The sequence below is a fragment of the Centroberyx affinis genome, unplaced genomic scaffold (genome assembly GCF_046629955.1).
Source record: "Centroberyx affinis isolate AG114_WGS23_722 - 3 ecotype Tasmania unplaced genomic scaffold, CSIRO-AGI_Caff_v1 ptg002360l_1, whole genome shotgun sequence".
In the NCBI taxonomy this organism is placed as follows: domain Eukaryota; kingdom Metazoa; phylum Chordata; class Actinopteri; order Beryciformes; family Berycidae; genus Centroberyx; species Centroberyx affinis.
The window spans coordinates 625,265-648,467 of record NW_027280620.1 but is presented as its reverse complement, the minus strand read 5'-3'; the positions used below and the strand labels follow the sequence as shown (position 1 = coordinate 648,467).

The 23,203-nt window shown below is 39.6% G+C and overlaps 1 protein-coding gene across 1 annotated transcript; it reads left to right on the top strand.

Moving 5' to 3' along the window:
* The first annotated feature begins 1,572 nt into the window (after window positions 1–1,572).
* Window positions 1,573–20,394, top strand: sez6l2 (seizure related 6 homolog (mouse)-like 2). The gene is made up of 18 exons (XM_071533307.1): window positions 1,573–1,630; window positions 1,864–1,992; window positions 2,080–2,295; window positions 6,708–6,841; window positions 8,228–8,420; window positions 8,891–9,076; window positions 9,334–9,517; window positions 10,179–10,342; window positions 11,547–11,741; window positions 14,216–14,354; window positions 15,017–15,213; window positions 16,952–17,146; window positions 17,797–17,991; window positions 18,108–18,299; window positions 18,748–18,786; window positions 19,164–19,281; window positions 19,960–20,071; window positions 20,275–20,394. The coding sequence occupies exons 1-18, from the start codon at window positions 1,573–1,575 to the stop codon at window positions 20,302–20,304; spliced, it is 2,676 nt and encodes an 891-aa protein (XP_071389408.1). The 3' UTR covers window positions 20,305–20,394.
* The last annotated feature ends 2,809 nt before the right edge of the window (window positions 20,395–23,203 follow it).

The window sequence follows — 23,203 nt, the reverse complement described above, 5'->3', positions numbered from 1 at the left end:
GCGTGCGTGCGTGCGTGCGTGCGTGTGTGTGTGTGTGTGTGTGTGTTCAGTGGGAGGGCTCTTTCCTAATAGGCTTATTCCTACAGATTCGTTTCGTAGTTACAGCAATTACATGCTAAGTGATGGTTCTGCCCAGCGCAAACACACACAGCACGGTTACACACCACAGCGGTGTTTCACAAACAGCCCACCATCTGGCTTCACTCTTATCTTTTACACATATCTGCTCACTGCTTGAGCTTTCATTTTGTCTTTGCTCCGCTGCTCCAGCCCCTGCAGTTCCCCTGGCCTATGGTTCATATTTAGTGTCCGCATGCCATGTTAGCGCAAACAAACCTCCACCCATTACTGGAAACTACTGCACGAGAAGGTTCGGCATGCATAGCGTTTGGCACATGCGGGCCGTTAAATGAGTAAACACACAGTAGATAGCACGCCGCGTCTCTCTGTGATTACCTTGATATAAAGTGCAGCGCTGTGTCGGACAGACTTCAGCACCGTCCTGGTGGACAGCTCCTCCAGCGCTCAAAGACAAGTCTGAAAAACCGCCGCTCGCCGGTGCAATGCGCGCTTCCAGCCACTAGGGCGCACCTGGAGCTTCAACACAAATGCCCTCACACCACAGCCGAATGCGTCAACCACACGGCAACCAGCTAGGGGCATCTCACCAACACCAACCCTTCTGCCTTCTCGGGGCCTAGAGCAACAGGATATACAGTCGAAGAAAAAGACCAGAGGAGGCAGCTTGGAGACGAAGGTAAGCGGCAGCTGCCTTTCAATGTTGCCGACATGGTTGTCGCTCCCACAGTGGAGATGACTGACGCTAAAAATCGTCCTCCGCACAAAGAGGGCCGGGTGAGATGCGAGTGATGCTGCCTCCTGTAGCCCCATCATTTTGTCACACACCACGCTGGCATTTTCACCGAGGAAACGCCTCGAATAACGACGGACGTGCTTATTAACACATTAGCATTAACGCGTTAATGATATAATTAGTCTTATGGAGTGCGTGTGGTGAGGGTAGCCTTGTTTGGTGAATTTTGGAATAGCGCATTTTCTGGCATGTTGTTGCAGATTTGGAGAGAAAATGCAGGGGGAATGCCTGAAAATTTAACCTTCTTGCGGGCGCAATGTTTACCTCTTTCACTCGCCCAGGCCTGTGAAAATAACTATTATTAAATTGCCATTTATGGGTCTACATCATATATATTGAATTGGTTATCCTCCTAGATATATCGCAGTAATCCACTAATCCGAGTCATTTTGGCCTGTGTGATGTAAACATACGCTCAATATCTGAATTGCGAGGGAATTTTCCTGAATTTTTCAGGGGGAAAATTGTACTATTTCTTCTGGGATCAATGTGATAAACATGACAACTTCAACCTCTAATGAAGGACTGCAGTTCAACAAGAGATATTCCTGCGCCTCTTGATGAAACCCTGCGTGCTAATAAATAATGAGACTGTGATGATGAGATTGGTTTTTTTTCTGTAGATGATCATAGCATCTTTTTGCTTAATCATTCTGCACGCTTCAACCCTCTCAGGTCACTCAGTCTCATCCAAAGCCATGGGGTTCTCACGTCTTGCTGTGATGCTGTCTGTCACCATGATCCACCTAGCTTCAGGTAACAAATACTGTGTGTGCGTGTGTGTGTGTGTGTGTGTGTGTGCGTGCTCTGATGCATGCACGTTTGTTGTCCCAGCATAATCATGGACTAGTGGTGAGTGGCTTTTAGATTACAGACCAGTGGTTAGAAAAATAGTTATTTGCTGTGCAGTTTGCTTGCCAAGTCCTGCTAATCACATGCATCTTTAGTTATTTTTGTGAATAACAAATAATGAGTCTTGCCTATTTCAGGAATGAGCTTTGTGACTCCTGAGCCTGATGCTCCACCCACATCAACCCCAGACTCTTATCCACTGGGTGACCTGATCCATGCTGCTCTACAGAGTAAGGAATATTTGGGACAGGCTTCTGTAGGCACAGGTACATTAATATGGGTCTTGGCTTGGTATGATGTGGGTGGCTCATTTGAATTGACACTTACGGCGTTTGAACCTTTGGACTTTGCAGGTACTACAACCAACCCGACGCAGGCTGTGCCCGGGCTCGGCCAGACCGAGTCTGCGGCTACCGTCATATCTCCGGGGGTGCTGACCACAGCTTTAACCTCGTCTTCTGCAGCCGGCCACACAGGAGCAAGAAATTCCATGTCCTCACCGCTCATAGAGGAGGAGACCACTACCACTCTGATCACCACAACAACCATAACCACAATGCACATGCCAGGTACCTGCATGGCGCTATGAATTTAATGGGATCTGACTCTCCCAGAGCTGTGGTTGTTTATCTAATTACTGTGGTTCTGATAAAGTGATGGGTAAAATGCTCGAGCAAGTAATTCAGAACCCCCAAGTTTGTAACTCAATGTTTTGCAGATCTGTTTAAGTGAAGGTGACACCAGTAGTTTTGGAGTATTTTAGATTTTGGTGGTACCAGCAGTGACAAGTGCTGTGTTTTTTATAAACACATTTCTATTGAATCACATTGGTTCCCGTCGCAACGTCGTCTGTTTCTCTCTCCGCCTGCCTTTGAAGAAAGACTAACAAGGAAATCTCTACAGACAAGGTAATGTGAAACAGCCATTTTTAAATTTGAATTATGAAACTTGAAAAAGTTTCTGCATAATGTGAGATACTTACAAAACAAAAAAAATTGATTTAGTTTATAATGTTACAGGATCAGTCCTCAGTAACCTAATGTTGTATTTTTGTAGCTAGTTATAGAGTTAAGTTAGCAAACTACTAATTATGTTAACTGACATTCTAAAACATCAGCAAGTGTTGATTTTAGGTTTTCAGCTTACTGCTAATATCATAGTGTTTGTATTTCAGCTAAATTTAGAAGTAGTTAATGACAGCTGCTGGATGATAATTTGAGTGCTAACAGTCTAATGTTCATGTGTGTTTGTGTATGCTCCTGCTTTTCTCCTGCAAGTGCCATGTAACATGTTTCATGTACGTCCGGGTTACAGGATTCAAGTGTTGAACTTTTGGAGGGAGGTGGAGGGTGAAGGACACAGATGACTGAAGTCTTGGAGACCAGGAGAAGATGAGAGTAAAGAACGGCTGGTTTGTATATTTCAGATTTTTCAGATTGATTCCAGCCAGGAGTGTTGTGAAGCATAAACACAGCAAAAGCCTAGTTTACACACCCTACAAGCTGATAAGCCATGAATGTACAAAAATATTAGGGACACTTTCTCTTTTCATGAAGTACACCGATGAGGTGAATCCAAGTAGAAGTCATAATCCCTTATTGATTTCCCTTATTAAATGTATACCAATCACAAAGGAGGAGATGTAGATAAAGAGAAGGATTTGTAAGCTTTGAGCCAACTAAGATGTGGATTGTGCTCAATATCAAGAGATGCCCTAATATTTTAGTACATTCATTGCAAATCTTTATGAAAATAATATAAAACATAAATTGGTACTATTCTGAAAACACCTTTTATTATTTTTGTTATCCTTTGGTTATCACCAAATGGATTTCATTGTTTACCCATTTTGTATTCACTAGTGCATCCCTGCTACTGTCCCATACAGTAATGAAACTCCACACCAAGAAGCTTTTCAAAGGTGGTGTTTTTACTCTTTTCACAGGCTAAAAACTGGGGGTTTTCCTGTCAGCCAAAGGCCCGATACCTGGTGATGTAGGTGATGAAATGCACTCCAGGTCTCCTGTTTGATGGGTTCAGTGACACCACCTCTTTCCCCCTCTGTCCCCCATAACACAAAGCCAGAAAAACACAGTGGTTCACCTGTCTCAACTGCTGGGAGAAGCCAGCTGCATCACTAAAATTACCTACATGGACTTTCATGTATTATCCCTTATTGATTTCTGTTATTAAATCTATACCAATCACAAGGGAGGAGATGTAGCTAAAGAGAATCCAGTCAGAGAAGAATGTTAAAGCTTTGAGACAATTGAGATGTGGATTGTGCTAAAGGAGCTGCGACACAAAGTCAGGAAGATGTCTGCCATATTTTGTACATTGTGTATTTGTTGTCAAGTGACACATTCGCTGTTTGTAACTAACTTATTTTTTCAAATTGTGACATGAAAAGTTTTGTACACAGAAAAATATTTGCAATAAAATTTCAAAATGCCCTTTGTCTTTTAGTAATTACAAAAAAACAAACAGAACATGGATTATGAACACAACCAACAGTTATTCTCAAATCAAATAAACCAATAGCCAGGTGAATGAATATAACCATTGTCATCAGCAGCAGCACCTAATATCAATGTTGTAACATCATCAGAACGGCAGCATTAATTTGACAAAGTATCAGTTAGTTTCAACATGACTAGATAACTAATAATAGAGTTGCTGACGTGCCAAATGGTGTCCTGTTCAAATGAGTGGCTAAAATGCACTTCAGCAGTGCGCCATGACAATATAAACCTTTGGCTGAAGGGGCTCGGCTGCCTGTATAGCACTCAGTGAAGGTGGGTGAGAGCTGTTGTTCATTCTGGTGAAAAAAGAGCATCACCATCACCATAGTGATGGTTTGAGATAAGGATGAGGAAATGGCGTTGAGAATGCAGGTGGTGGGTCAGCTGATTGACACCAGATTTGTGGACAGAAAGGTCAAGCCAGAGAAAGAGGGGGAGGGAGCTTCCTCTTGTAGTAGGTGACAACATCGGGTGGAGGGCGGCAGCGGTGGAGGGGAGGGAACGAGGAGAAAGAAGAGAGAGTGGAAAATAGTCTCCAGGTGTAACAAACAGAGGATTGCATTTTAAAAATGTATTTAGACCAATACTGTAGCCTGGAATGGGAAGTAGCAGTATTAACAGAATATTGCTGTGGTGGGACAATTGGCTGATATATTCAATATCTGGTCTTATCAACTGATGTCGGTCTATATGGGTACATGTTGTGGTGATTTGGTTTTGTTTTACTTGACTTTTATGTTGTTTTTATTCTTTTTACTGTGTTTTATTGTTTTTTTGTGTGTGTGTTTTTATTGCAACCTCTGTTTCCAAAACACCTTTCCCCTACAGGCTGAATATGACAAAGTTATGGGACAAAGTTTGAATTTTCAAAAGCATAGGAACTATCAAACAATGTTAGCAGGTTGCTAGTATTACCAACACAGTCTCATCTTCAAATGTCCTGAAAAGAGCATGAACGTAGGTGATGTGGATGTGAATTATGCAACCATTACATTCCCCCACCATGACAGGATTATGTGACCATACCACGAATCACCATAGAGCACAGTATTAAATGACATTTTAAAATGCCTTCAATACATTGCCAGATTGGTCTGCATACCTAAACTTTATTGCATGGCATAAGGTCATATCATTATTTCACAACACTGCCTGCCATTAAGTGTATCCGCTACATGCAGAAGCTCAGATGAATCCATCTTGAAGCATGTCACTTCAGTCTCCTGGCTGATGGTGCAGTGGCCCTTCTGATTGACTCTCCATTTAACACTATCAGCTGAATTATCAAACCTGACATTAAATAATTTCATTTCACCAATGTTGGCACTCTTACAGTAGTTTGAGCTTGTCAATATTCAGAGCATTATTACCCAAATGAACTGTAGAGCCATCTCCGGACAGCATTAGTATTACCGGGGGAGGTCAGTAATTTGATTTTACACATGCTCATCGGTAATTTCAGTCAGTCATCTGGACAGTAAAATAATTATCTGGGGGACAGTGGTATACCAGGGAGAAGCCACACATCTTCACCCACAGTACAGCAAAACAGCTCCGTATCATTTTATTATACTGACTATCTGGTAACTTTTCCCTGTAATTATCAACTCATTATACTGCGTCTTTTGCTATGGCCTCTACTTCCATGGTGAGCTTTTACTCATTTCCCAGAACAGTTTGAAAGCAAGCTGCCGCTGTGCTCCCTGCAAACCTTCTTAGAAAAGACAATGCTCGCTAAACTAGCTTACTGCTTTTAGAACGTTTTTTTTTTCTGTATATGGTATATTTGAAAATATATTTTGAAAATGTGAAAAGGCACTGTGAAAGTGATGCATTTGGTTTTCAGTTCACTAAAAAATTATTTGTATGTGGCAAGGCAGTTTCTGATAGCTGAAACCTCCGCTTCATTATTGAATTGTGATCTGTAGCAAAATACAGAAAACTATTTGGTTAACTTTTTATGTCTATTTGTCTTAAGTTGGTGAATGTGGTTTTTCTGGTGATGTAATCATCTATCATATATCATTGTTTACAGCTTTCATAAAACTTAAACAGATGCAGTGCAGGATAAAAGAAAGTTTACAATAAATGTGAGGATAAATCCATGGAATTGAGAATAGAGAGTGTAGCTGTACAATGGGACATGTCTTACCACAAAATGTGATTATTTCAGATTGTGGCGGCAGCAGCAAATTTTTAATGAAGCGGGCAGGTTGCCAGTTCAAAGTTCAGTTTGGCCCGACTGTGAAAATAGTGGGGAAAATGAAAAGGCAATGCTCAACTAGAGTGAAAGTGTGTAACTGTATGAATGTCAGGCTGTTGCTGAAAAAAGCATGCATGCTCAGTAAAGCTTCCCTGGATAAATTACGTTTTTTTTTAAAGTTAAGCCTATTTCTTCACACAAACATACACACTGAATACTTAATCTTTCTTCTCCCACCTCTTCCCTCTTCTCACAGTACAATGCAATGCGACTCTGTCAGCGATGGAGGATATCGTAGAGTCACCAGACCCTGCGTCTTCATCTTCTTTTTCCCCTCTGGAATGCACCTACAGCATTACTGTGTACGCAGGTTACGGTGTGGAAATTCAGGTAATGTATCTTATCTCCATGTGAATCAGTAAGCAGTAAATCACAGGAAATGCAAAGACAATTCTTCCCACTGTCACAACAAAGTCCATTCAATTTGATCTTAGTTTAGGATTCTGTGCTTTTCTGGTTAATGAGAGGAATATAGTACAAAAACGATCATAAAACGTATTTCTTAGTAGAAGAAGACATAGTTAAAGCATTTAATCAACCTACAAAATTTTGCAGTCAGAATGAACAAATTCAGATGCTGTACACTCCCACAGTGAAGACATGAGAGCCAATTATTTATCAGTTTATTTGAATGTGATATCAGCTCTGTGGCTCCCTAGTTAATTAGTTGGTTTAATCTCTTCTATGGTGAATACAGTAACGTTAGGCTACTTGGCTTGCTAATTAACATTAGCAAACATAGCTTAAAACATATTACATACACAAGTACTTATACAACAATATGATTTATTATAAAATGAATGAGAAGAGCATTATGGGACAATTAAGGTGTGAAGATTCAAGTTAATTTGGTAACACTTTGTAGCAATCACTAATAAATGGTGAAGTAATCATTGTTTAGCATTTATTACTTATCATTTAATGTTAACTACAACGTATTGAAGATCAGTAAATTTGTTCAAATTACATTGCATACTAATTGATGGTAATTGGGTAGTGTAATTTATTTTATCATCTATCAGTGACATGTTAATAAATTAATAATTTGTGTACTGTATCATAACTGTTAAGAATTTAAATCAATGTGATAACAAGCTAACAATTTGTTAGTAATTTATTATTTAAATTAATCTCTTTTAAAATACCTAATTCAGTATTCATGAATATTTCATACTGTATTTTGCATCATGATACAGTATATTCCTCTTCATTAGATGTTTCTCTCACTACTCTTATTAACTAACTTACTTCTCTATACTGCGAGAATGTGATCTTATTGATGTCAATTACAGGCCATAAGCTGTTTTAGACCTTTAGATGTTGTTGTCACCAGTAGAGGTTGATAAAGTCATGGATCACTTACTGCCCCTTTAAGTAGCCTAGGTGTTTAAGTGTTTAGTAGTAGTATTAGTAGTAGTTTATTGGCAGCAACATCACAGGTTTACAAGACAGCTGTCAGTTGAAACACTGAATTACTGTGCTGTAACATTAAAGAGAGCAAAACAAATCAACAGCTTCACTAAAATATTTTTAAAATCCACTTCTGTTTAGGAGTGTTGTGAGATGGGATAGGGGGGTGAACTCTGATATCTGGAGAGGATGGAGCAGGATGGAGGAGGAGCAGGAGGAGGAAGACAAGGAGGATGTCCTAAAATGTTCATCACACAGTAGGACATTACTGTTTTCCATGTTGTTTTTTTCCCGTTTTCCCTCTAGGTGAGGAAGGTCAACCTGTCTAAGGAAGAGTCTCTGACAATCCTGGGGTATGGAGGTTTGGGACCAGAGCTGTTGGCCAACGAGACTCTGATGAGAGAGGGTCAGGTGATCCGCAGTTCAACCAATCAGGTGCACATTCACTATCGCAGTCTCCGACAGACCAACCATGGCATGTTCAGCCTCCACTATCAAGGTAAAATAACACTCATTTGCTTGGATCCTTCAGGGTAACAGAAAAATAAATAGACAAGGCAGGTCTTTTCCTTGATAGGTTAGAAATCTCTCATACAAGTAAAGGCTAGTACTTTGATGCTATTGCCCAACAAAATTGCCTATGATAAAAACCTGGCAACACACAAGGCAGCAGGGTTGTACAGTGGCCTTTTGTTTCCATAGGAACACATGCACCTAACTTGAAAAACATTGGTAACATTATGTTGTGTGAGTGTATTTTCACTAAACTCTACTTCACACTTACTTCAGAGTGCTTCCTCTGCCCAGCCTTATTTAGCCAAGCCACAGAGAGCTTCATACTGTTGGTCAAGTTTAGGAATATGCCTAATGAGGTGTGAGGGGGGTGATGCAGAACAGATTATATTTACTATGTTTTAAATATATCATGAATTTTCCTCTTCCTTCCTATCTCTCAAAAAACGTCACCAGCCTTCCTGCTGTCCTGCCCGTTCCCTCTGTCTCCTGAGGGGGGCGGAGTGACGGTGACAGACATCCATCCTGGAGGTCAGGCCCACTTCCACTGTGATCCAGGTTTCCAGGTCCGGGGCCATGAGGTGGCTACCTGTGTCAACACAACACAGCCGCACTGGAGCACTCCTGAGCCACAGTGTGTTGGTCAGTTGCATGTCTTTCTTTCTGCCTTCCTTTCTTTCTTTCTTACAAAACTGCTGAATGTTTTGTATTCATCATTCACCAGTGCACCAGTGAAAGCCAAAATGATTTCCAAAATAAAATAAATAAATAAAAACAAAAAGCCAAAATAAATTGAATTGCATGTAAGGTTTAAAATCACTGGCTAGTCATTAATTTCATTGTGATTTTTATGGTGGTGGATTTTGGGAAATAATGTATGGGATGTTATTTTTCCTTAGCTGTGTCGTGTGGAGGGTGGATTCGTAATGCAACAGTGGGCCGGATACTGTCACCTCCTCCTCCGTCTGTCAGCAACCACAGTAATGGAAACAACCTGAGCTGCCATTGGTTAATAGAAGCCAAGGAGGGACACAAACTCCATCTACACTTCGAGAGGATTGCACTGGATGAGGATGATGATAAGTAAGATAAATCTGTGTGTTTTTTCACTGGCTTGTGTCTCATACAGTCTGGTTTCTCCCAGAATGTGCACAACAGTTTTGTCATTAAGACCACATGGAGTACAGATTATTATGAATGCATATATCAAACTTAAACATTATGAGTCTTGTTTGCTATGGTGAATCAAAACGTGTATGTTTTGTTTTGAGATGCCTCCTCAGTCCTTTGCACCTGCACCATGTTCCTCTTAAAATGACACATTTTCGAGAGGTCTGGTGCAGTCATAGGGCAGATTACAGCTTTTCAGATCATTTAACGATCAACACATATCATAAATAATTGGCTATATTACAAAGAATGCAAATTAAAAAGTCATAATCTACTAATAAAGGAATCAACCATTATTTAATTGTCTGGGTGAACATTATGTTAATCAAAACTGTTTAATCTAAGCATTACACAATAGATTTGAAAGTTTTAGCCTTGACTTCAGAAATGGGATCATATGTGTATCATCAACTCACTACCCGTGTGCATGCACAGTTGTCCTGAGGGCCTTTTGTCCAGTTCACACACTGCTCACAGCTGGGGTTCTTGGCCTAACTCGCTTTTGATAGAGCATCTCACTCTTCTATCAGGTTTACTAATCCCATCAGTCTCTTTTGTGGTTCGTTCCTCTTAGGTTAATTGTGCGCAGTGGAAACAGCTCCCTGTCTCCTCCGCTCTTTGACTCAGACCTGGACGATGTTCCTGAGCGTGGGCTGCTGAGCGAGAGCTCCATGCTGTACCTGGAGCTCACAGCCGATTCCTCCTCCATCCCTCTGCTGTTGGCACTGCGGTATGAGGGTGAGCAGAGAGACTCCTGATACTTATCCTGCATCCTCTCTCTTCCATGAGCAAGCCTTTTCCTTACTCAACAAAACACAAAGGCAGCAGCAGAGCTGCACCTCATTCTGTCACATTTTTGCAAAGTTTGATCAAAACCAATCTTGAGGTTTAGCAGTGAGGAAGAAACAGTGCTGAAACCTAACATAAGAACAATTCTTTCAAGAAGCACCGTGTTAAGATGATCACAAGATGGTTAAAAAAATTATGTATAATTTTTGAAAGCATTCTCCCTGAAAACCAGTCAGATTCAGTCTAATACTTGATACAATTAAAATAACTCACCACAGAATTTAATAGACTTTGGATTAACATTGGAATTGTCATTTTCTTCAGTTTTATTAAAAAGTAATAATAGTTAATATAATAAACTGACATTTTACTGAAACTGTAGCTTCTAAAACTAAAAGTAAAAGCCACCATGGATTGATATGAGTTGACTACAACCAAAATGGGAATGGAGTTTAATAGGAGGCGGCCCTCTAGAAATGCAAGGCCCTCTCCTCATTAGTTTCTTGTCGGGCATAAGAGGGGAATAATGAGGCAACAAAGTGCTTATAGTCTGCCCACGCTTCTGTGGGATTTATTTTGGGCCTTGATGGTGCTCACTCCTGCAGCCTTTAGTTCGTTTCTACTGCCTAAACTTTTTTAGCCAAAGGGAATTTGGGGTTTTGGGGGGTACAGAGCCCAAGTTAAAAGCTACATTTCTCCCACACCCATAAACTGGGGTTGCATAATTTCTTCAGGCAACTAAGTGAAGGAGAACAACTTTCTTTCTGACGCTTAAAACTATTCTGAAACAAATTAAACTGAAACCAAAACAAGAAAATCACTGAAAAAATAATCTAATCGGTTCTTAAATCTATACAAATCTAACTGGAAATGCAAGGAATATTGAACACATTTTTGCCAGTGGGTCGACTTGGCCCAAGTGATGCATGAGAACACTTTTACAAGCTAGATTTTTGTTGTTTAACTATTGTGCTTTTGTAGTACAGAAAATGAAAAACATATACACAAAAAGTTGGGATTGAGGGGGAGATACTTATTGTAACTGGTACACACACACACACACACACACACACACACACACACACACACTGCTTCTTACCTCTCTCTCTCTCTCTCTCTCTCTCTCTCTCTCTCTCTCTCTGTCTTCTTTCAGCTTTTGATGGTGAACATTGCTGGGAGCCCTACATGCCCCATGGAAATTTCAGCAGCAGTGACATCACATATCAGCTGGGCACCACTGTTACCTTCACCTGCTCTCCGGGCTTCGTCATGGAGCAAGGCTCGGCCATGATCGAGTGTGTCAACCCCAGCGATCCGCACTGGAACGACAGTGAGCCTGTGTGCAAGGGTAAGTGTTTGCTTTTCATTTCCTTTATCAGAAGTGCGCTCTGTGTGCCCTTTCTTATCCTTCTTCCGTCCTTCTTTCCTTCCGTTCTGGGCCGCATTTCCTAGATTTAATCGACCTTAATCCTCTGTGAGTTCATGCTTCCAGAAGCGTTTCCCAGACGAGCACGCAGAGTTTTGACATTCAGGACAGCATGTGGATTCTATAATCACCCATTACACAACAATTTGAGGATGAAGAGAGAAAGACATTCAGTCAGTTTCTAGATGTAGTACTGGAATTGAACTGTGTTGAATGTGAGATGCTGTGGCATGAAGTGGAGAGCCACGCTGACAGTGTCATCCGCTGATCTGTTGGCATGCGATGCAAACTGAAAGGAACAGACGGTGAAATGATGTCAGTACCACTCGTCTGTAGTCATTAGGGCAGGAGATATGTTTTTCTGGGATAAAACTGTGGAAGATAAAACACCGGCAGGGACTTTGCACCGGGCCAAGGTCTGGCTGAAAACTCACGTGCCATATTATCAACATGATGTGCCCAGTGTGGAGGAGAGGTTAGAGGCTTCAGCAGGGTCCTGAGAACTGGTTTTGGAGGAGGGTTGCCTCTCATGCCTCCGATGGACATTGTTCAGCTGGTTAGGTAATGACAGATCAGCCTGTGGTTGGGAGAGCTTCGCGTCTGTGGCTGGTAATATTTTATAGAGCTTTCCCAAATACAGGTGCACTCACTGGAGCAAAACTGTTGTTGCAGATTCTGCTTGTGTTCAGTCTCGGTGGCCGTGTCTGTCTTATCCAGCTCATATTTGCCTCTTTCGCGCTCAGCCTTATTACCACTTTTCATGACCCTTCATAGCCTTCTCAGATTGTAAGTGAACTATGTTTTGTTACTGCTGTATTTGACTGTTTTGGCTGGAATGCAGTGTTCCTCACAGAAGCCGGTGTAGGATGAAAACTGTCTTCATGCGCTGATCTATTCCATCACATGTTTCGGTGAACACGTGCCAGAGCGATGAGTCCAGGCAGTCCTGGATCCGCTCCACAGCCTAACCTGGCCACATGCACACTGGTATTTAGTCCGGCTTGACAGTTTCAAGCCTCGGTTTGTAAGAAGGAATCAGGAGGCGCTTTGCATGATCTGAGTTACTTAAGGCGCCTGGTGGGAGAGCAACACCTGGCATCGTGTGCTACACAATGCCAGGAGTTCACTCTACTGACGCACCTCACCAACTGCTTGTATTGTATTTCTGTTAGGGTCACAAGTTAATATGGTGGAAGTCAAATATATTGATGCTAGTAGTGTCAGAGTGATCATTCTCAACAGCTTAGATTTGATCTGCCATAATAGATAGATTAAGTTGACTATTCATTTAGGCCATCACTACACACAGAAAAATAAAGGTGCGAACTGGAACTGAAAATGGTTCTTCGGAGCAATGCCACAGAAGAACCATTTCTGGTTCCACAACCATATGGTTCTTTGGGATATTAAAAGGTTCTCAATTCTTCGTTATTGGATGGTGGGTGATGGCATAAATGTGGAAAATAACCAAACCCCTCCATATTATATATTGTGCAATTGCAAATGAGGCTATACCAGGGCAGATAAACAAAAACACAATGCAGGGGTCTAAGCAAAGGAGTGCAGAAATGGTTCTTTAAAAGGTTCTTTGCGGAACTAGAAATGGTTCTTCTATGGCATCACTCCGAATTGTTGCTGCACTCATGACATCATATGTATTGTACTGTATTGTCTGTGGATTTCAACTTTTGTGTTGTATTGTGTGTATATGGCACTCTATTGCCTTTTTACATCTGTATATTTCCTGCCCAGGGACTGCGGATGAAAATCAGCTCTACAGTTAATTTCAGTACAACAGTGTTGTTCATGGTGCCCGACAAATAGATAATAATGAAAACATTTTTCTTTTTTTAAAGGCCATTGCAACAGGAATGTGAAACCGAAATTGATGTCAATTTATTATCTTTTTGTACCATGGCCAATCTACAAAACTCAATTCAAAGTCTTGAAAGTGGAATATATTGAAATTCACTTATCTGCTCTACAACTGACCCAGATGTCAAAGGTCTGTAAGTGGTTTTAAAGGAATTAGTATGTAGTCGAAGTGTAGCTATTATGAAATCTTTTTGAAACATCTCAATATATTAGGTAAGCTGGTCTTCATTATGATAATTCTACAAAGGCTGTGGGAACTTGTGCTCTTTGCTTTATAATATTTTGTACATCTCTCTGTCCCTTCTTTGTGTGCTCTCTGAAACCTTCATCACCTCTCCCCCATAATTTCTCTTCTTTTATACCTTTATTTATCTTCTCCCCCTCCATTAATATTTTATTTCTCATCACTTCACTCGCTTTTCCCTTTTCCTTCCCCCATCGTTATTTCATCACCCTTTGATCTTCCCTTCAGTCCTTCAGTCTACCTCCTCACCTCGATTTCTCTCTTCCTACCCTGTAAGCTGTGTGTGGAGGGGAGCTGACCGAGCCCTCCGGCACCGTCCTGTCTCCTGATTGGCCCCAGAGCTACTCCAAGGGGCAAGACTGTGTATGGCAGATCCGTGGTAACGAGGAGAAACGTATTGAACTGGATGTACAGATGTGAGTATAGCTAGTTTGATCTGTGTTTCTGTTGAAACTACTCATAGCTGTGTCAATACTTATCAGCCTGGCTTTTTTCAGGTCCCAATTTGAATCAATAAATTGAATAATCATGTAAAGACTAGTATAGATAATGGAGAATTTTACATAACTAATGATACAAACACTTCATATAAAAGCTTTCTTGTTATTTATGTCACAAAGAAATTAGCAAAATTGTAGAAGCTCTGCAGATAAAGTAAATGAATCCCTAATGTTGAATTCTCAGATGTTTGCTTCACTGATTTTGTTTCAGATTTGATAATTTACTGCCTGGGTTAAATTTCTCAGTTACCATAGCTGTAGGAAGTTGGTTATTGGATACTTAATATAAGCTTATATAGTTTTGTAGCTGTATTTTTATACTTGCTGTATAATTTCTATCTATCATCTTTCATCCATAAAATGCACCTCAGTGCTCAGTACAATTAACACTGAAAGCAAAACAGTTACAACAGAGTGAATGGGGAAAAAAATAAGGTCATGTTAGAGATGATAGTCATGATAGTCTACTGCCTTTCCTGTCTTTCTTCTCCTTGTTCTGACTAAGCCCACACTGAAGAAAGGATCTCTTTGCAGTGAATTCTCATTTCTTTTTTTCTCATTGGTTTTCCCTCTTGAAGTTTGAATATCCGCCACACTGATGTGCTGACTATTTTTGATGGACATGATCTCATGTCCCACGTGATCGGCCAGTACCTGGGGTCCAGAGAGCGCTTCCAGGTTGTATCTGGGGGGTCAGAGGTCACCATTCAATTTCAAAGTGATCCAGATGATTCCAGTTTCATCCTAAGTCAGGGATTCCTCATTCATTATCGTGGTAAGTATGCTCTGTAAGTACATGAATTTAATTATTTGGTTCCATTTATATTATGTTCCACGTTTGGCATATGCACTCAAATTGTAAGGCAGCAAGTTACTACTTTAAAATGCAATGGAATGCAAAAGCATTGCACAACATGGTGCCTGAGATGTGTTTGTCCTCTGAAGAAATAGATCCCACAGTGGACATGCTCACTGAAGTCAGCAGATCAAAGTCAACTCTTCCCAAGCCCCCTAATATTTATGTATTTCTCAAATCCATTGTGTGTTCCTGGATCCATGTTTTGAGAGTAACTGCCAAAACCTTCATGTGGTTGATATTTAATTTACCAGTACACATGATATGATGCAACTACCCCTTGTGCTATTTTGGGAGAGCTCCTCTAGAAATAGAAATCTCGCTCGGATGTTAGCGGAAGCAGGATGTTAGAGGAGCAGGTATGCCACTGGAGTTATCAAGTGGCCTCTTCCCATCACACTTATTTTTTTGTTATGTTTACTGAAATTTCACAATTGAAAAAAAAGACAACACATCACGCACTCATACACGCGTCAAAAATAAATAAACAGGTCTTCAAACAGCCTGCTCAGCAGCTCAGAACTCAAATTGTACCAACAGTAAGCTAAAGGGACGGTTGACCCTTGTATCTGCAAACTGTAAGCTTAATTATGTAGGACAAGTTTAACAAGAGCTTGTAATGGTGTATGACGACCCAATCCTGCTACCATATCCTTGCTATCATGTGATATATAACTTCTGTTTTAGTCATAGATTTTTATCTTTGGGACCCTGACCTTTGTGGCCTGCAGTAATCCCTGACCACAGGTCCCTAACTCCCTGAGCAAACTGGTAGTTAATGTGGCTGCAAATCCACGGCACTTCATAATTGCGAGGGGAAATGTTAAGCGCTCATCAAATTGTTGATGTTGATAAATTATTTAGGAAGGGATTTACACAAACACTGTGACATCCTCACGAGAAAAATCTGCTTAGATGATGATTCCTCAAAGATTATGTTCTGCTCACAGAGATGAAGCAGACAGTATTTACACTTTGTACTTCATTAGTAAAGTCACCATGAGATTGAGATCATGAGGCCGATTTCTGACAAATGTACATATTTTACATGTTTTGTCTCAACACGGTCATCATTCAAATAGACTTAATAATCTTTAATCTTTAGAATGGCTGTATTCTGTTTATCACCCTGAGTGTTTTTTCTTGTGGCCTGACCTAGCTGGCCCGTCAAAATAGTCAGTTTTGTAAAGTAAGCACATAGTTAAACAGTGGGTTTGGTCATAATAAATAATGTTGCTTATTTTACTAAAGGTATAAGGGTCATTGTAATTAAATGCTTTTGTTATTGTGCTTCCATGCTGCCACCAATGTTTGGATGGTGTAACATGAGGAGAAGAAACATTGGAGTTTGTTATTGCTATATGGCTAAATTTGAAGCTAATATTGAAGCTTTTACTCGGCAAATGATACCAGGGTTACAAAAATCAAAACTTTTTTTTTTCAACTACTGCAATTTTGCACTGGACACCAACTGTCATGGACACATAAAATACTTATAGGTTCTATCTGCATTTTGGACAGAAAAGCATTTTACACATCTAAAGCAATATGCCAAAACTATCGGATGTATTTATTGATGAACAGATAATGAACAGATTAACTTCTTTCTACCCATCTTCTCTTTATAATTTAAATGCACTCTCTCTGTGTCGTGCAGAGGTGGAGCCGAATGACACCTGCCCCACCCTCCCTCAGATTGAGTATGGCTGGATCAGCTCCTCCCACTCCTCTCCTGTGAGAGGCAGTGTGTTGACCTATCAGTGCCAACCAGGATATGACATCAGCGGCTCCGACATCATTACATGCCAGTGGGACCTTTCCTGGAGCAGCAGTCCACCTACTTGTGTTAAAGGTGAGACAAGTTGGGGCTCATACTATATTTTAAAAGTCCAATCCTAAATCCAGACAGGAACTCTTGATATGGACTGGCATATGTATGTGATAAGTAAATATGAGTTTGTATAGTATTTTGAAGCTAAGGGGGTTCAAAGTTGTATTTTGTGTGAACATTGGACAAGAAAGATATGAAAAGTTCAAAATATTTAATTCCAAGCAAAAACACATTGGGGCTTCTTTCTTCTTTCTGATTGCCTGTATGTTTTTTACTTGTGGCCTTCTCATAGTTTTATTGATTTATTCTTTTATCTACACCCTTTTACCTGTGTTTTATCTTTGTTTTATGCTTTCATTGGTTTAACTTTTATTTGCCTCTTCTATTCAATATATTGTTGCTTTGCTTATCCCTTGTTGTTATAATTGTTATTTTTCTTGTCTTTTATGTTTTATGTCAAGCACTTTGTAACTTTGTTTAGAAAAGTGCTATATAAGTAAAGTTATTATTAAGTTATTATAATCAATGCAGTTAGGATTCACATAGGTGTTGTTTTCCTGTTCTGTGTATTGAGACGTTTTTAATGAAGTCCCACCACAGGATCAAATTAAACACCAACATGATGTTGTAATTTGTAAATTGTATGATGTGTCCCACGTTGTCCCCTGCAGTCCAGCAGTGTCCTGATCCAGGCGAGGTGGTGAACGGAGCGCGTTCTGTGCGTCCTGAGGCTGGTTTCGCCGTCGGCACAGTGGTCCGTTTCTCTTGTAACCAGGGTTATCAGCTGGAAGGTCCCAGCCAAATCTCCTGCCACGGGCGGGACACGGGCACCCCCAAATGGAGCGACCGCAGCCCAAAGTGTGTCTGTGAGTCCTGTCCTTGCCACCCAGTGTGTTCACCGGTCTGTTTGTTAAGCCTGTTGCACACAGCAGAAATTAAGTGCAAATACTTAATTGTCCTCTGTCTGTTTCTGTGTAAACAGTAAAATATGACCCATGCCCAAACCCTGGCGTTCCTGACAATGGTTACCAAACCTTGTACAAGCACAGCTACCAAGCAGGGGAGACGCTGCGCTTCTTCTGTTATGAGGGCTACGAACTCATCGGTGAGGTCATTATCAACTGCGTCCCAGGCCATCCGTCTCAGTGGAACAGCCCACCGCCCTTTTGTAAAGGTAAAGACTGTCACTAATTTTGTGATTTGGATTTTCTTTGGCCAATGTTTGCAGTCTGGAAACAGAACAGGAAAATTGCTCGAAACATCTCATCTGCAATTTCCCCAGTGTGAATTAATGAAGTTTTATATTTCTCAAATATACTTAACTTATAGGAAGTGTTTGTGTTAAGAATGCCATTAACTGTCTAACAAAGTTTGATGCAAAGTTTGTGGACTATGGAGGTGTTGTGCTCTTCCATCTTATACAATATATTTAGTAATAGAAGATAAAGTAGCAAGAAGAAAAATGATAGTGAGATCCTGAAGGTGCAGTCAGGATAGAAATGTATTTCAAGGATCCAGGCTTCCATCTGGCTTCCAGGGTATTCATCGGAGGCATAATAACAAACAGCTTGTTTTCTGTCTCCTGAAATCATGATAATGTCCTCTGTCTCTGTCTCTCACAGTGGCATATGAGGAGCTTTTGGATGATCACAAATTAGAAGGTGATTTTTTTTTTCTCAAGTCCAAGTCCATTGGGTCATAATGTTTTAGGCATCTATCCAGACATAGACCATCAAATCATATTTGTAACTTCCACTGGGTAAAAATGTTTGAAATGTAGGAAGGTGTGTATTGGGAGTTGTGTATTGGTTTACTAAAGACATGATGTCCTGTTTTTATACAAGTCAAAGGCTATGAGAGTTTCTCCAGATTTAGTATTTATGTGTTTCCATTAAAGTAATTTGTGATGGTAGATTAATAACCCAATGGAAAGTACATTTATTAGGAACAGAAAAAAAACTCACAACAATCAGTAGAGCCATTACCTGTCACTTTGTGATTCATTTTCATGTTTTCTCTATCTATCTATATTCTACAGTTTCCCAGTCATTCGAGCCGTCCCATCAGATACTGAGCGAGAACATTGCCTTGGCAATAATTCTGCCCATCATCCTGGTCATCCTTTTGATTGGAGGAATTTACATGTATTATACGAAGTAAGTGACACTCAATTGCATCACCTGTGTGTCTCTTTGTGAATGACTAAGGTAATCAAATTCAATGTAAAAAGTTGATGTCCAATGTTATTGTCATCCTGCTGCTTGATAGAATCAAAGTAGTGAGAAAACATGCGCCAACCAAAGAAAGTCAACTTTTCTGCTATTTCTCAGCTAAACTCCTCTCCTCGCATCAAAGGAGAGGACGACTAGTTATAACGCAAAACAAATAGGAGGAAGGGATATAGTTATTACAACAAAAGTAATGATTGGAAACTGTACCATTATTACTGAATTCAAAATAGTAATTTGTGACACTGCTTGCTACTGGGAAAAGTAATAAATATGCTGTAACATGTTAATACATTTCTACCCAACATTGAACATGATAAATACTTAAAGGTTATAACCCAATATATATACTATATATAATATAATATATCTATATAATATATCTTTTTTCTGATCTGACACCAATTGTCTCAATACAGTTGTCTGTGCAGAGCTTTACTGTTGCTTTGGGTTTTCTGTTGTTCCCCTTGGAGTGAGATTGTGTGATATCTGTGTGTGAAGGGAATGCAAGAACCAACACTTTGGGAAAGCTATCCAGCTCAGTTTATTATAATAGTAATTTATACACTCTAGCCCTCATTCATGCACACTCTTTCTCACCCACAGCATATGCAGACTAGAGTGGAAGCCTCTATTCTGGAAGTCTCTTTCTCACACACACTCCTACAGTCCCATTACAGTCGAGTCGGATTTCAACAACCCGCTTTATGAGGCAGGGGTGAGTGTGAGGCTAATGCTATAAACACATGTGTGCTTCATATTTGGTTTTATTCAGACTATAGACCATTTTATAGTGTCTACTCCATAGTTTATAGCCTGAAAATACAAAATGCTGTATAATCTTACTTATCCTGTCAATAAAATGTTGTGTTAGAACATGCCAGGTAACTTGAATTGATTTTATTCTCACTTTGCCTGCAGGATACACGGGAATATGAAGTATCCATTTAAAGAAAAAAAGTCTTGAGGAGAATTCAAAACCACGGGAGGATTCAATTCTTTTGGAAGACAAGTCCCTTACTCTAAGATGGCCTCACTCCCCTTTTTATCATTCTTTTTCCTTCTCTTTCTGTTTTACCATCACTATGTTCCTTATTTATCGGTTATAGACGTGCTTTACTTTATATTTGTTTGAGCAGATGTGGTGGTCTCCCAGTTGTGGGCTCTTCTTCACAGTCCAACTTTAAGTATCATTAGGACTGGTGCCTTATGAAGGGTAAGACATGAATAACAGAAGAAATGACAGAGTGGGAGGCATAAGAGCAGGAAGGGGAAAAAGGAGAAGGGAAACGGATTTGTGTAATAACTTAAATTATTATGAGGCCAAAACATTAGAGAACTTGGCAATACTTTATATGTAACAATCAATGGTAACAATGCTGAATGATTTTCTTTAATTTTCATTGTGGCTCATGTTACATTTTGAGATGTATTCAAGGGGAAGAATGTTTTATTTTCAATAATGATAAAAAGTTTGAGCTCGTCATTTTCTCTCTCTTCCTCTCTCTTTCTCTCTCTGTAACACACATACACAAATTGAATGTAAATATTTGACTTAATATTGACTGAGGCTGATATATATATTTACATATATATATATATATATAAGCCTCATATATATATATACACTTATACATGGTGGCGGGAGGTTATATATTTTCATTATATATATAATGAAAATCCAGTGCCAAAATATAATGTTAAATAATTTAATGTCCTTAAGTGTTTCATCTCTTGTTGCCATAGTGTTTACAAAGCCAGTGTTTATTTTTATTCTTTGCTGTTTCTGGAGTGCATTTTCACCCAATGTCACATGACATGTAAGAAAAGGTGAGGACATGAATGTCATTATGCTTATAGCATGCACTGATTGTAAATTTTATTGCTTCTGCTAAATCTTGCCATTATCATTATAGTTATTGACAGTTGTCATTGTTATCAGATTTGATGTTGTATGCACTACGTTGATGAAAAATTCCAAACTTGGCTGCTTGCTGTAATGCATTATGTATTTATTTACAACTGATTGTTTGAACGGTGAATTTAGTCTCATTCACTGAGCCAAATGAAGGATCTCGGAGACTTTTGCTTTGTAGACTTAATTCTTCTATCATCAGTAGCATTTCTTTGCTTCATATATATAAATACACTCTTTTGAAGGCAGTAAGTTATTTGCTGAACTTGAAATAAAGTCTCTGTTGAATGGTGTAACACTTAGTAAAATGAACTTTTATTTTTCCAAGTCATTTCCGTTCCAAGGCCATCATGCCTGTTACATAAGACACACACTGTGTTGACAAATGAATATATGTCACCCGACTAAAGGAACATCACAATGGGAAAGTAATGTTCTAAGTCTGGTTTGGAAGAAAAAATCCACCTTAGATCAGATCACATTGTCTATAAATTACCTTAGACAGTCAGGTGTATGTGAGCGTGAATATATCTTCTGAAGATAATAACTAGAAACCTAAGGCTCTAATATGTCATGTCATCAAGGGACAAAAGCTAGAGCTGCTCCACTGAGAATCATTTTTTTATCTAATCTTTATTTAACCAGGTTAGTCCCAGTGAGATTAAGAATATCTTTTTGAGGGAGACCTGGCCAAGAAAACAGCATCAAGAGAAAGTTTAAGACCAATAACAATGTACAAAGTCAGAATACAGTCAAAATCACATTAAACAAGGAGCAAAGTAAGATACCATTGAAATACAGTCAAGATCATATGAAACAGTAAGTAAAATCTGCATAGACTCTCCAAAGTCAACCAGACCAATATCAAACCAGCAGATTCACAGTCAAAACCTATTTAACTCTTGAACTAAACAAACCAAAGGCAAAACATTTTGAGAAAGCCACAAGTTCCTTCACTTTGAATTCACAGGCAGACGTTTAGGCTTTCAGCTCTAAATCATTTTGCAGTGAGTTTGCAGAATACATAAAGGCTCTCACCCTAATTCAGTTCTAACCTTAGGGACAGATAACAAGAACAATTCCTGAAACAGTCATGTTCACCAAGTTTGTAGAGATATAAGAGCACAAGGGAGCAGACCCAAAATGGCTTTATAGATAAAACTGTACCAATGAAAAAGACTACAAGTGAACAGGGCAGGCCAATTAACTCAAGCATACAAGGTACAATGATGAGTGAGGCCTTTAAACCTCAGCGCTACATGATGCTCAGTAGGCTATCTAAGGCATGGAGAAAATCATATCAATCATCATAATCAACTATCAGCATAAAAAAGCAAGATACTGAATATGTGCTCTACAGGAAAGACAGCCGTCAATCAAAATACCTAAATACTTGAAGATTCGACTGACTCACTGAGTAAGTATAGGTGGATCTTTGTAAGTTTGTTAACAACAGTTTTTTTTTCTTAGTATTAAGAACAAGTTTCAATACGGTCGCTTGCAGTTTTAAAAGCAGCAGCTTGGAGGTTTTTAAAGGCCGCCATTGAAGAAGTTGAAGAAGAAACATTGTTTTATTTCATGTAAAACGATTGAATAAGAAGTTAAACTTAAGTTATATGGATGAGATTTGGAGGAATGTTTTTAGATTTTAGGACTGTGGTTTGACACTAGGCTTACATGGAGCATTCATATTGATAAAATAATAAGAAAATGTAAACAGGGCTTGAATGTAATGAGATATTTGGTTGGGAAGGAATGGGGAGCAGATAGATCAGCCTTGAAAGCAATATACTGTATATAGGACTGATCAGTGCTGTGGATTGTGGGTGTGTGGCAAATGGATCAGCGTCAACAACATTGCTGAAAACGTTTGAGGTAATATTCGGCATTTAAGAAGGACACAAACTAAATCACCCTACAAAAACATTCATTGAA

What these genes read in the sequence shown, in the direction of transcription:
- sez6l2 (XM_071533307.1), top strand. Translation starts at nt 1,573, where the DNA reads ATGGGGTTCTCACGTCTTGCTGTGATGCTGTCTGTCACCATGATCCAC. An exon ending in ACAGGCTTCTGTAGGCACAG is followed by an intron (nt 1,993 to 2,079) that starts GTACATTAATAT and finishes TGGACTTTGCAG; the next exon opens with GTACTACAACCAACCCGACG. An exon ending in GTTCAGCCTCCACTATCAAG is followed by an intron (nt 8,421 to 8,890) that starts GTAAAATAACAC and finishes AAACGTCACCAG; the next exon opens with CCTTCCTGCTGTCCTGCCCG.